The 13,966-nt window shown below is 38.1% G+C and overlaps 1 protein-coding gene across 1 annotated transcript in view; it reads right to left on the bottom strand.

Annotated features, from left to right (window-relative positions):
* The window catches only part of LOC107729856 (ATP-binding cassette sub-family C member 9-like), a 35,686-nt gene extending 27,367 nt beyond the window's left edge, over positions 1 to 8,319 (bottom strand). The window contains exons 1-8 of the mRNA XM_016540574.1: positions 8,211 to 8,319; positions 6,591 to 6,775; positions 4,448 to 4,619; positions 3,552 to 3,693; positions 3,330 to 3,451; positions 2,929 to 3,095; positions 1,950 to 2,192; positions 1,620 to 1,808 (exon numbers count right to left, since the gene is read on the bottom strand). Of these exons, the coding sequence (XP_016396060.1) occupies positions 1,620 to 1,808; positions 1,950 to 2,192; positions 2,929 to 3,095; positions 3,330 to 3,451; positions 3,552 to 3,693; positions 4,448 to 4,595 (1,011 nt within the window). The 5' untranslated portion in view covers positions 4,596 to 4,619; positions 6,591 to 6,775; positions 8,211 to 8,319. The remainder of the gene's footprint in view (positions 1 to 1,619; positions 1,809 to 1,949; positions 2,193 to 2,928; positions 3,096 to 3,329; positions 3,452 to 3,551; positions 3,694 to 4,447; positions 4,620 to 6,590; positions 6,776 to 8,210) is intronic.
* Between the last annotated feature and the right edge of the window lie 5,647 nt (positions 8,320 to 13,966).

Below are 13,966 nucleotides of genomic sequence, written 5' to 3' on the forward strand. Positions count from 1 at the left end.
CACTTAAACAGAGTGTTGCTGGCAGCAACGTGTGTGTGTATGTGATGTGAGTGGGGAACTTTCCATGTCACACAGATATGCACGTCTGGCTTCATTTTGTCACACACATTTATACAGTGGCCCCAAAACGTATTTGGATTTAAGCCACACTTAAAAATGATTTATTTTAATTATAAATTATATTAATACGTTATAAAATAAATAACACATACACTGCCGTTCAAAACATTGGGACTGGAAAGATCTTTTAAAGTTTTTGAAACAAGTCTCTTATACTCACCAGGGCTGTATTTATTTATTAATTATTAAAAATACAGTAAAATACTGTAATATTGTGAAATATAATGAAAAACATTCAGTAATTGTGAATTTATTTGAATAGAGATTTTTTGTAACAATGTAAAAGTCTAATCATTTTAATGCATCCTTGCTAAATAAGCACTATTATTATTTTTTTTAAAGTTGTGTATATTGTTCAAAATTAAAACAAAAGGTATTTCAAAAGGTAAATCACTGTGTGCTTACAGACATATGACAAGATAAATGCAATGATATCATTCATTCAAGTTTTTATCACATCCTGAGTTTTCCGCCCTGAATCCATCCTTATCTAAACCTCATGAGTGTATTTTTTCAAACACACATGACATCATGGTCATCCAAGCAGGGAAAACACACTGTGTGAAATCTAATAATTGCTGTCATCTCAAGGCGATGACATACGGTCCTCTCATTAATAGCACTGACGCCTCTGTGACATCACATAGGAAGTGATAAATAGTAAGGCAAAACAGCAGATATCAGACCATAGATCACTCTCTACAGTCATGTTGCACCCAGGAAAAATAAATACAGTCTAATTAGTAGCATAACCAGCAGAACAATATCTGCAGCAAATCATTTAATTGACAGTTATTTGAACAACATCCCAAATTATTTAACAAGGCACATTATGAATGGGTTCCAAAGTAAATGTGATAATATCAAAGTGCTGTGAGACAGTGACGGGACTGTGATATATTTCCATTACATTAGTTGTGTAGTTTCCTTTATTCCTCCATTTCCCTGTTTTACCATATCTCTGGTATGTGTTTGAGATAGACAATCGTATGTACTCTTGAATTGTCCTATTTGTACAATGGCTTACATGGCTTGAATACTCTCTGTGTGAACGAATAACCAAAGTCATGCCGGTTTATTCTAAAAATTTTCTTAATTAGTATTTCTGTCTTGTCTTCCAGTACAAATATCTAAACATTCGTAAATCAAGATACATATACTTGAAGGCAAAATGACTTAAGATATTAATTCGTTTTCTGATTTTTTCCCCTTCATTTATTCTTTCTTAAAACAGGACAAAATATTAAGCCAAAACTCACTCTTTTTTAAAAGCAAGGCTTATTATCTTCTGTCATATTGCTCAAGTAAATGTATCTTAAAATGTATCTTTTTCCAGTACGAATATCTAATCATTCTGAGTAAGAAAATAATTTTTTGCAATGTTTTCTATTCTCACAGTCCCATGAATAGCATTTGTAACCATATTGACAGACTATCAAAGATGGCGACACACACAAGACAACCATATTTAGCACTATAAAATGAGATGAAACACACACCTTATTTGTCCTATCAATCTCTGTTGAATTATCAAGGTGTCCCACAATCCCAGAGATGCAGAGTGGCCCAGCAAAGCCCAGTAAGTCTGCCATGTACCGGAAAGTGCTGCTGAGGAGTATTGGCCCCCCAAATGCCCGGTACATGGATTTCCAGATGGATGGGGATTTATCTGGGTCCTCTGTTTTCTGCTGTCAGAATTGGACAAGCAAAGAGACACTGTTCAACTGACATTTCTCATTACTATAGTATGTCATCAAATATGAAAATATTGTTCATTTAGATTATGAATTATAATATTTGCTCTTAAACCTGTGATCATCTGCACATACCCTCTGTTCCTCATAGGAGTCTTTCAGACGCATATAGTTAGTCAAGGCCCTCATCGCGATTGGAAGTTTTCCAATCTTCTTCAGCTCAATGGGTCTCTTGTGGGCTCCAATGATGAGCGGGTTCATCCACCAGTATGTTGCTTTGGAGAGGAGGTTGACAAAGGGCTGGAGGAATCGCACACCCAAGTCCTGCAAGTCTTCTGGAGGCTTCACCCTCTGGGGGTTCGCAAAGAACACGTACTTCTGCAGGTAAGAGAAAAAAATTAAAACATACAGGTCATATGGTTTGTTAGTAGAATGTAATTATCCTGCTGAACAGACTAGCATGTTGTGTTTAACTGCTTAAACAGCCAGACTACCTTGGTCAACCAGAAATAATGCTGGTCAAGCAGTTTTGATGGTGAAAATCATGGCTATATTTCTATCAGCTAATCCAGCTAATCAAAACCAGCACAAACCAACCTGAACCAGAATGGAAATCCTTGCCAGTCCAAACTCTTTTTTCAGCAGGTTAATGACTTTTGTTAGTATAATAAAACTGTCTACAATTGATGGATAAAAATCTGTAAAAAAATAAATAAAAAAATAAAAAAATAAAATAAAATAAAATAAAATAAAATCTGCCTTACAGGGATTGTCCACCCAAAAATGAAAATTCTTTCATAATTTTCTTACCCTCATGCTCACGTTTCTCAAAACCTGTATGACTTTTTTTTATGTGGAATATAAAAGTAGATTTGCTCCCACTGACTTTCGTTATATGGACATAAAATACAAAGGAAGTCAATGGGAACTGACACTGTTTGGTTACCAACATTCTTCAGAATATCTTCTTTTGCGCAGAAGAATGAAATAAGTACAGGTTTGGAGCAACATGAGCATGAGGATGAGTAAATGATGATTAATATAAAAAAATAATTGGAAAATAAAATAATTAATAAAAGAAATACATTTGCCACATGACCCTAGATCAACTCACCCTGACTCTGATAACGTTGATCTCGACAGCCATGAGCAGGCCGTACAGTACCACAAGCAAAGCTGTGATACAGAAACGGAGATATTGCACCCCCAAGCTCGCCTCTGCAAACTTCCATAACTTTATCATCTTGGTGATGAAAGCCAGAATCCAGTAAATAAATAAGGCTGTGAAATAGTATTTCTGACGTTAGGTCTCATGTTCATACAGAATCCCAAGGACAGAAACTAACAAAAATATGAATCGACCATTACGTGTTGCCAAGCAACACACAGACTGAAAGTGTTTACTAACCGCTATATAATGTAGGTGGTGAAACAGCAACACTCAAAGTACATTTTATTTTTAACTGCCAGCATTTGTATTTGCACATTTGCATACTGAAATGGACACTGACTTACCCAGCAGCAGTTTGGGGAAATTGGCTGTTTCTATATTGTGATAGTATACGACTGATGTCGTTGCAGCTATGAAGCCCATCAGTGCTGGCATGAAGAGGTGCAAGTGATTGGACTCCATCTGCCTAAAATGATCCATTCATACACACAGACATAAACATAAATGCATACTGATCATAAACACACAAATATATTGAACGTGTGTGTGTGTGTGCTGAAACCCACGTATTGGAGACGATTCCCTCGGCGATCTCGCACACGTGCACAAACAGCAGTGTGAAGGTGAGGATCCAGCGCAGGTTGTGGCCGGGAAAGTGCAGCCAGGTGTTATGATGGATCTGCACCTTTGAACTCTGGCTACCCCAACCTGGACACAAACACACAAATGTGTATACCATAATATCAATATATTTATTAATATATCTTTCTTTACAACTTCATTATCTGAACCACATGACCCAGCCAGCTAACAGGAAATGTTCTCAGAACATTCTGGTGAGGTTCTCTCAAAGTTATGAACTAACATTCTTACAGTAGCATTAATAGAAGATTAATTCAAAGCTATTTAGCCATTAATAATGTTCTCAAAAATGTTATTTATAAATTGTTCATGGAACATTTTTTAAACATTTCAGTTGGACATTCATCTAACGTTTCTTAAATGTTACTAGTTGTTTCAGATAACATTCAAAACTAATGTTCCCATAATGTTTGCAAAATAATAAAATGTTTGACAGGAATTTCCTGAACTGTTATACAAAGACATTCACACTTCACACAAAAGGCGTTCAGTTTAAGGGTTCCACTTTGTAAGATTAATGTTGTGTGGCTCCAAATAAATAATTTAATTAATTAATTAAATAATGAATAATATAAAAAATGTAAACAAAAAATAAAATAAGATTTCTCAATATATAATATAATATAATATAATATAATACACATTTTATTTCCTGTCTAACCACACCTATTATCTTGTAATCCAATAAACCAATAAAATAAAACTAGAGTTCTCAATTAAAAGGCAGTCTATGTTATATTCTGAATGGAACACAACCCTGTAACCAACTGCAAAACAAGCAAGATTGTTTAAGAGGTAAAAAAGACAAGGGCATTCATACCAATGAAGAGGATAGGGAAGGTGATGAAGAGAAGAAATACATGAGGGACGAGGTTGAGGGCGTCCACGAAGCAGCCATTGTCCAGGACTCCATTGTCCACACTGTAGGCAATACTACCTCTGTCGTTCCCACAGAAAGACAAGGCCATGTCACCTGACTGGGCTAAAGGAGCCTGGGCATGGTTAAAAAAAGGATGTTTGACATTAGATTTGAATATAAAGCATTCAATGCAGGTAAATGTAATTGGAAAAAATAAGCCATTTAATGGAAAATCAAGTGTGCACTTAATTACACACTGAATGCCAGCTTTGAGCCCAAACTAACAGCACTGAAAGCAGTATTCCTGTAATCATTATTGACTATGAGGTCCGGTAAAGTATTTAACTACATTGATCCTCTGCTGACAATCAGTGTAAGAGCAAGATTAACAAACCCTCTCTAGGGACAGTGCCTGCACCCTCTCAGCCAATTCATTTACCAGTTTACCAAAGTTTAATTTCTCATACAGGATAGCTGCATTATACAACATCACAACGGACAGTAATGTTTGCTTGTGCAGAATATACTCTGGTATTTTTTTTATTTTTTTTTTTATTTTTATTTTTTATTTCAAGTAACAAAAATAGTTTGATGGTTTTAGTTTTAGTTAACTATAATAACCCTGGTTATATAATCATGATATCACATACAATTATTACTATATTGGCAGAAAAAAAGTTTACATTTACATTTATGCATTTGGCAAAAACTTTTATCCAAACATATGTGCATGTAAAGAAAAGTAAAGAAAGGCTTTGGTTAGAACTGCTAATATTATTAGCATATAATGCTGTGAAAGCCTATTAAATATTAAATAATTTATTCCCAACCAAAATGTCCAATGAAAAAAAGAACTACCATGAAAGTAGACTGTGTTTGGCTGGTCACGTGATCACAACATGTTAAAAAAAAACAGCTACTATTAGGCTACTGATATGACTGGGGTCTTCATGCCATAATTTTATTACATTTACTTAGTGCAACTTTAAGCTACTCCAGGACTTAAAACTCAAAATAATCACAGTTATAAAAAAATGCAATATGTTATAAAACAAAAGGACAGTAATGTTTGCTTGTGCAGAATATACTCTGGTAGACTGAAGCTTGCATGCTGTGTATCCTCAGGTGACCCAGCAAAGCACGTGTGTGTGTGTTTTACAGTGTTTAGTACACAAATTACATTATAACATGTAATTATTAAAATAGAATTTAAATATAATACGTTTTTTTCATTTGTATCAGTTTTTTAAATGTCTATATAGTTATTTAATTTATTTCATTAATTAATATTTCAGTTTTATTTTTAGTTATTTTAGTACATCAAGATAAACTAAAATGAAAATGAGAAATGTTGCTTTGGGAATTTAACACTGTGATTTTTTTCTTTTTCTTTTTTTCTTTTGTCTAAAAAAGTCATTCCAAACCTTCAAGCCTTTAGATCAAACCTAAAAAGAACTACCATGAAAGTAGACTGTGTTTGGCTGGTCACGTGATCACAACATGTTAAAAAAAAACAGCTACTATTAGGCTACTGATATGACTGGGGTCTTCATGCCATAATTTTATTACATTTACTTAGTGCAACTTTAAGCTACTCCAGGACTTAAAACTCAAAATAATCACAGTTATAAAAAAATGCAATATGTTATAAAACAAAACAATAAATTTTCGCCCAAATATAAAGCCACTCTTTGAAGGAAGACACTGTGCCAGAGAGAAAAGTACATTATATATATCTTAACCAATTGGCATTTCTTTCTTGACTATTAACAAAAAACGTGCTACAGAAATAAAAAAAATGGATTGCTGTGTCTCAGGAGGATATTGAGTTAAATTAAATTAATTACAAAGTAAAGTCCCATGACAAGTGCATTAAATAGACTACAGTACAATAGTCTCCTCATTCATACTCATTACTTTTGTGTAAAACTCTGCTGTTCATGGTTATTATTATTATTATTATTATTATAGTATACCACCCACACTGACGGCTACTTAGATCCCTCCACATGCTTGTTGACAGCCTGACGTTGTCTATCCTCTATTATGATCTTTATCTAGTATATACAGTATAGTCATATATAATTATTAAATAATCACTTACCGAAATAATTGCTCTGCTTTAGTAGCTTTTCATGCCCGTTGCCTGGTGTTAGAGACAGTAATTCACGGGGAATATTATTTTTAGCTGCGGTGTATCAGCTGCTCATGGTCTCTCTCTCTCTCTCTAGCTCTTGGATCGTATTTCCAAACTTGAACAGGAATGTTGGCATGAATGTACGGACCCTCCTGAGAAAATAGAGATCGACTGTGACACTGTGGCTGCGTCTCAAAATCTGTGAGCTGCCTGCCTACACAGCATTTTTGGCCATCAGGGGTGTGTGTGATGCCCAAACAAGCTGTCTAGGTGAACAGAGAGAAATTGGAAAACACAGAGTTGAATAGAATAGTAATATTTCAATTAGTGGTCGACCGAAAAGTTAATAAAAATGGTTATATAAATGATAATAAAAAATGATATACACAAAATTATTTAAATACATACTTTTTAAAATGTTCAATATTTAAAATTCAAATGATTCTGTATAGATTTCGAAATGTATTTTATTTTAAATATCAATAATGTAAATAATATTTAAGAGAATTATGTTCAATGATAATTTAAATGACAAGTTCAACGACAATAAAAAAAAAAGAAAAAAAAAAGGATTTATTTATTTATTTCATTTCTGCTTAATTTCTGAATAATTCCTAATGAAAAAATTGAGTGAGCAACATAATTTAATAAACAGTTTACAAGCACATCCTGTCTAAGTGCACCTTTTGCTTATTCAGTTTCCGGCAATGGCATACCATTTATGTTTTCCAAGCATGCACTGGGGCAAGAACGATTATGGAATCATTTTTACCAGTTTGCCAGATTGATTTACATTTTTGCTCTTGATTTTGTCATCCTGTTTAGTAGCTTATAGTCTTGTAGATGTCAAGATGTGTTTAATGCTCTATTAAAATAATTTGTTAGTTGATTGTTACCCTTGGCATGTTTAAAACACCAGATTTTGAGATCTGTGTGTGGCACTTCTAATTTTTTTTATTTTTATTTTTTCAGGAGTGTTGATGGTGAGTGTTTGTTTAAACATGCATTTTGCTCTCCATTTAGATTATTAAAGAGATACATAATAATAAACAGTCAAAACGTAAACAGAAAAAACAATTAAAATAAGATTATACATAATCTAAAGGTATTTGTTACAATTACAAAATTTGTATTTGTATTTAGTACTGTTTCAGCTCATTTGAAATTATTGACTTTTAAGGGGCTCACTTAATGTTGCATTTAATATAGCTTCTAATTCGTTAGCAATGTTGTTAGTAAATATTGTAATTACAGTGTAGTCTACTGTAATCGGTACACCCAAGTCACATGGTTATTGCTTCTGTAAAACAAGCTTACCTCACAAAGAAACAAAACGATACCTCGATTTAACCTAGCTCTGATGTTTTACAAGTGACACATCTCTACATGAGCACAATGAACCATGTCATTCAGTTTATTACATTACAACCGCGCGTCAAAATGTAATTAAAATGCAACGTAACATCAACATGTTCATAGAAGGTCATTGTAAATAAGATAAGGCAGTGAGCGTCATTCAGAATCAACCACTGGGATTTGAATGAATTCGTTTAAGATGTAAAGCACCAAGACTGCGGACACACTCACCTGTCTCCGGTTGTAGGTTTTGTCATCGATACTTGCAGTAAACCCACTCCAAAATCAGCGGTTAGACAGTGAACGCGATGGTGTTCTCCGTGTCCTTGCGGTATTGAAGAAAGCGCGCATCACTGATTCGGCATAGCGTTGCTATGGCGTCAGATATAAAGGAGGGATGCCGGTGCACGAGTGTGTCTGCTCCTGATGTAGGTCACAATAAGAATAACTGGATCATACTGAAGATTCACTGACAGGTGCATAATATTACTCACTAAACTAAAGAGGATTTTTACTGGCGGCTGGATAACTAAAAGAAAGAGAGAATAATGTGGGATTCGCGGTACATTACGCCACATAAAGAATTGGAAGTCGTGCATAATGATTTCATTCAGCAGGGAGTGTAGATTTAGTATGTGCAGGTACAGGACCCCGTGGCAATAAAATATAAATATAAAAATGCTTTTACTCTTAGTTTACTGCATGCTTTTCTTTTCATGGCCAGTCTGTACAAAATATTAACTCTGTCAGTTCATGCTGTCTATGTTCTTCAGCCAGAAACAGTTTCATGGGAGTTGTAGTTTCTTTTTGTTCAAGTTTGTAGTTTTAATCTGTCTGTCTATCTATGTATCTCTGTCCATCCGTTCGTCTATCTATCTATCTATCTATGTATCTATCTATCTATCTATCTATCTAGCTATCTATCCAATCATCCATCCATCCATCCACCGTCACATATGTTACAAATGTCATCCACACAGATGTATAAACATGTTTGTTAGTAATCACAAGATTAATCAAAATATTTGTTTTAATCTGCTACTTCTTTATTTTGTAAGTTTAGCAATACAAAATCAAAATCTGGACCGCTGGGGAAGACCAGGTTGACGTGCAAACCGTTAATGATCTTCTATGGGATTACATCTCTGCCACAATTCTGCGTGCGAAAGATCATATTTTGAGCGCGCAAAAGTGCGTTTTGCACGCGCGCGAACTGAGTTTTGTGGAGAAAATGTTTGTCTCGCAAAGAAGAAAGGATTTCGAGCTCACGAAAATCAATTTTGCATTTAAAATAAGTTTTTGGATGTGTGCAAACCTTCTCTTTTGCGCGTGCAACGTTTCACAAGCTTGCTCCCTTGATGACCACCCTCAGTGCTCTCTAAATGCCAATAGCTCGCTTGCTCAACACAACCCAGCATTACAGTATGCCATAATTCCAGCCAATCAGAGACAGAGGCTGCTAAATTCTGATTGGCTGCCTTGACAACCAATCACAAGATTCCTTGCATTACCTCCACAGCAGAAGATTTTTATATTCAGGTGTGCATAATAATTAAGCAGATTTTCTTTTACAGATAAAATGAGCCAGAAAAGAGATTTAACTCTAAAATTATTAAATGCCCATGAGAAATATTCAAATACAATACTAGAAATTGCAAAGTTAATGCATAACCATTGGACAGCAAAATGCTCAGTGGGTCAAGATGTTGTTTGGAATTGGTAAAATGTGCTAGGAAAAAATATATAATCAGAATATCAACTTGCATAATAATTATGCATGCACTGTATTTTTCCTCTTCTGCTGTAAATGAGCCAAAAAAGAGATTTAACTCAGACTGAAAGTCAAAAATTATTAAATGACCATGAGAAATATTAAAAACTAATACAAAGTTAATGCATAACCATTGGACAGCAAAATGCTCAGTGGGTCAGCAGGGTCAGTCAAAACCATGTGGAGAAGAAAAGATGCATGCTAACTTGAAAAAGAATTAGGAATTAAGGTGAGGAATTAGGTGTGAAATCACCAGGAACCATTTAGTCTCCAGCGCCACCATTTTCCAGAACTGCAACCTACCTGGATTCTGCACACATCCAAAAACTTATTTTAAATGCAAAATTGATTTCTGTGCGCTCGAAATACTTTATTCTTTGCGAAACGAACATTTTCTCCACAAAACTCAGATCGCTTACGTGCAAAATGCACTTTTGTGCGCTCAAAATATGATCTTTCGTGCGCAGATTTGTGGCAGAGATCTAAGCCTATAATCTTCAGAGTCACTGATTGACTGATGCTGGGACTTCATGGGAAGCAGGACTTCCACTCCAGAGGGATGGAACTCAAAGGTCAAAGATGGTTTGGAGGCTGAAGTGTGATGAGAACTGCTGCAGGGTGCATGTGTGTGTGTGTGTGTGTGTGTGTGTGACTGAGGGAAGTAAGGGTGGGTGAGAGGTTGAGGAAGTGCTGGGGTTGAATGGGGATTATGAGAGTGTATTTGTCTGTGTGTGTGTGTGTGTGTGTGTGTGTGTGTGTGTGCAAACAGTCACATCCCCTGTGTTTCCCTAGAGACCAGAAGGGGACAGCCCCGACCCAGCCTCTCCCCCATTAACCACAGGAAGTAGTACAGGAAGCAGCCCATGTGTGAGTCATCAAAGGCCCTGTGGTGACACCCAGAGCCTGGGACGAGGTGCTTTGGCTGGGGACAGAGGGACGCACTTGAATCTGAAGGATTCTAAAGGCCAGGGGGTCAAACACAACCTCTTTGAGAAAGTTTCAGTTTCCCATAACTAAGCTGAGAATCGGCCGTTTCCACACATATACATGTGGTGTGCGTCATCAAATGACACTGGAGTAATTAAGGTTATCCATTCCTGTTTTGTTATTCCTCTTTTCCCTTTGGATCTGTGACTGTAATCAAAGAATTACACAAAATATTTAGAGATTGCAATACCATCCATGTTTTGTGTTGTAAGAGTGAGTAGTAGGTATTCTATTACAAATGTACTGCACTGACATATATTTTATCACTGAAAAATGATACTCAAAATCATATTCCCTGAGTTGTTTGTGAAATGAAAGCACCTTTTGGACATTGTAAATTTGCTTCATGTGATAAATGTGTGCGCTACAGGACATGTGAGACCCAAGTTAGCCTAAAGGTTGGCAGCTAGTGCTTCATGTCTCTATATGGGACACCTAAATGTTTTGGCTTGCTATAATTAGGCTTGAGTATTTAATTGAGTGGCTTGGATTGTGGAATTAACTTATTGTTTGTAAGATTTCTGTTTAAAGTCTTACAGAATGACATTAATGATTATGGATCTCTGTGGTACTTTGATTAGCATTGGTGACATTTTAAAATGACAATATGCTGTCACCTAGTGGTTTGACATTCAAAGTACACTTAAGTTGCAAACAATTTCATGTTATAAACAACGGCATTTTTTTCGTTTTCTAATGCTTAAAGTAAAAATAAAATTAAAATTATAGATATAATATAAATTTAAGTATATTATAAAATAATCACAGTTATAAAAAAATGCAATATGTTATAAAACAAAACAATACATTTTCGCCCAAATATAAAGCCACTCTTTGAAGGAAGACACTTCCTTATATCTTAACCAATTGGCATTTCTTTCTTGTATTAAGCATTAAACCTACTTTGTGTGTGTGTGTGTGTGTGTTGCAAATTGATTTTATCTATTGTATTTTATTATTGCTTATTAAATTCATTATTATAACAGGGGTCGTCCAATCCAGTTCCTGGTGGGCCAACGTCCTGCAGATTATATCATCAACCAGATCCAACACACTTGAAAGTTTGCTTGATCTATTATGTTATTTTATTTTAATGTCAATGCACTGAAGCCTTGAAGACTGTTCCTGAACAATTCCCCAACAAAGTGTACTGCCTCCCCGGCTGTTTTGCATGTACTTGCGACACTTGTCTTGCAGAAATGACAACACCTCTTTCAAATCAGAAGTATGAGGGTCTTTGCCACGGTTTAGACACCAAGTGGAGAAAAAAGATCACTTTAAGGCGTAGAGGCATCTCGTAGACGGGGCTCTAGCCTCCGAAATTGTGTTTAAGACTCAGAACCCTGTGTTCTCGTTCCCTCACTCGCCTGATTACCTGTGGGATCAGAGCGATCGGGAGAAAAGCATAAAGAAGGAGGTTGGGCCAATCGTGGGCCAATGCGTCCCTGGTCTTTGAGAAATAAATTGGGCAGTGAGAGTTGTCTTCTGAGGCAAAGAGGTCCACCTCGGCCTCTCCGAAGATCTCCCAGATCCTCTGAACCATCTGCGGATTGAGCGTCCACTCCCCTGAGGGGACATTGCTCCTTGATAGCATGTCCACTCATCGGTTCAATTTGCCCGGTATATGCGCTGCTCTCAGCGAGCGCAGGTTGGGTTGAGCCCATTCTAAGAAGCGCTCTACAAGAGTGAAGAGCCGCTTCGAGGAGAGGCCTCCCTGGCGATTTATGTAGGACACCACAGACATGTTGTCCGATCGGATTAGCACATGGTGCCCCTTTAGGACTGGCAGGAAGAACTGACAGGCTCGACATACTGCTAGCATTTCCAGGCAGTTGATGTGGAAGCCCTTTTCCGCCTTCCACCTGTGGCCGAAAGTCAGTATGCCCTCACACAGCGCCCCCCAACCTGAGTTGGAGGCATCTGTCGTGACAACTGTCCTTCTGCAAACCATCCCCATGGCCACACCCTGTTCCATCCAGCGGGAGTTTTTCCGGGGGGCCAGGGCTGTTACACAGGCCTGACTCACCCTGATCTGCAGGCGTTCGTGACGCCACGCATGGGATGGAACCCGTGGTTTATACGCAGCAGACCCAACTGTAGCGCTGGCGATGTTGCCGCCATGAGGCCCAGCATCCTTTGAAACGCTTTGAGAGGGCGAGTGGTACCAATCTCGAAGGAGGTCGCCAGCCTCCGTATGGCCAGAGCCTGTTCCGGCGTAACTACAGCTCTCATTTGGGCTGAGTCGAAAATTGTTCCCAGGAACGAAATTCGCTGGCTGGGGAACAACGAGCTCCTGGCAAAATTGACCATGAGTCCCAGGCACTCCAGGTGACTGAGGAGGAGGGTCCTGTGTGATATTAATTCTGCCTCTGACTGGGCCAGAACGAGCCAGTCGTCGAGGTAATTGAGAATGCGGATTTTCATCTTTGGTGGCGCTGGGCACGGATGATGGCGAGGGGGTGGGGTCATTCAACGAGCCCAACAGCTCCTCTGCCTCCGATGCTGCAAATGACATGCTGTCATCAAGCAGCTCGTCCTCACTTCCCCCAAATGAGATCAGGTCGCTCGCACCAGCAGAGGGATGCTGATCAGACTGGGAGAAAAGGACGGGGGAATACTCTCTCTTTTCTCCTCACAGGTCCCTGGGGGGGCGGATTCGCTCTCTGAAAAGAAAGCGATCCGTGAGCGGAGAGAGGTGAGACTGAAGCTCTTGCAATGGGAACAAATAACTCCCGTGAGCGCAGCTTCCGCATGGGATTTCCCCAAGCAGGAAATGCACTCCGTGTGGCCATCATCGGCGTGCAGGGGAGACCCGCACGAACCGCAGTAACGGCGTGGCATTTGCAACAACGCCAAGCTCTTTTAGTAGCTCTTTTAGTATCGCCAGATGGCGGCAGGGGAAACGGACCGGAACTGCTGCATCGCTGGAGTGGCGGAGAAGCAGGTCAGCTGTGCTGAGAGGTACCGGTTCCAGCTGCGAAGGCGTGTCAACGGCGAGTGGTTTCGGATCAGCTTGAAGACGTAGAGTCGCTGAAGGAGAAGAAATCTTAGAATCCTGTGGCGAATGCCCGCTTATATAGACAGATGCCCCGCCCATTCTGGCAGGCTTTGGTTGGCTTTGGCGGGCTTCGTCGCCATAGGCTCGTGCAGCTCCACTGCCTAGCCATTGGTTCGTTTTTAATACACTGCACAAACCAATGGCCGTGCAGTTTCACTGCGTGAATGAAAA

This window comes from Sinocyclocheilus rhinocerous, unplaced genomic scaffold (genome assembly GCF_001515625.1).
Source record: "Sinocyclocheilus rhinocerous isolate Xijiao unplaced genomic scaffold, SAMN03320098_v1.1 scaffold848, whole genome shotgun sequence".
Taxonomy (NCBI): domain Eukaryota; kingdom Metazoa; phylum Chordata; class Actinopteri; order Cypriniformes; family Cyprinidae; genus Sinocyclocheilus; species Sinocyclocheilus rhinocerous.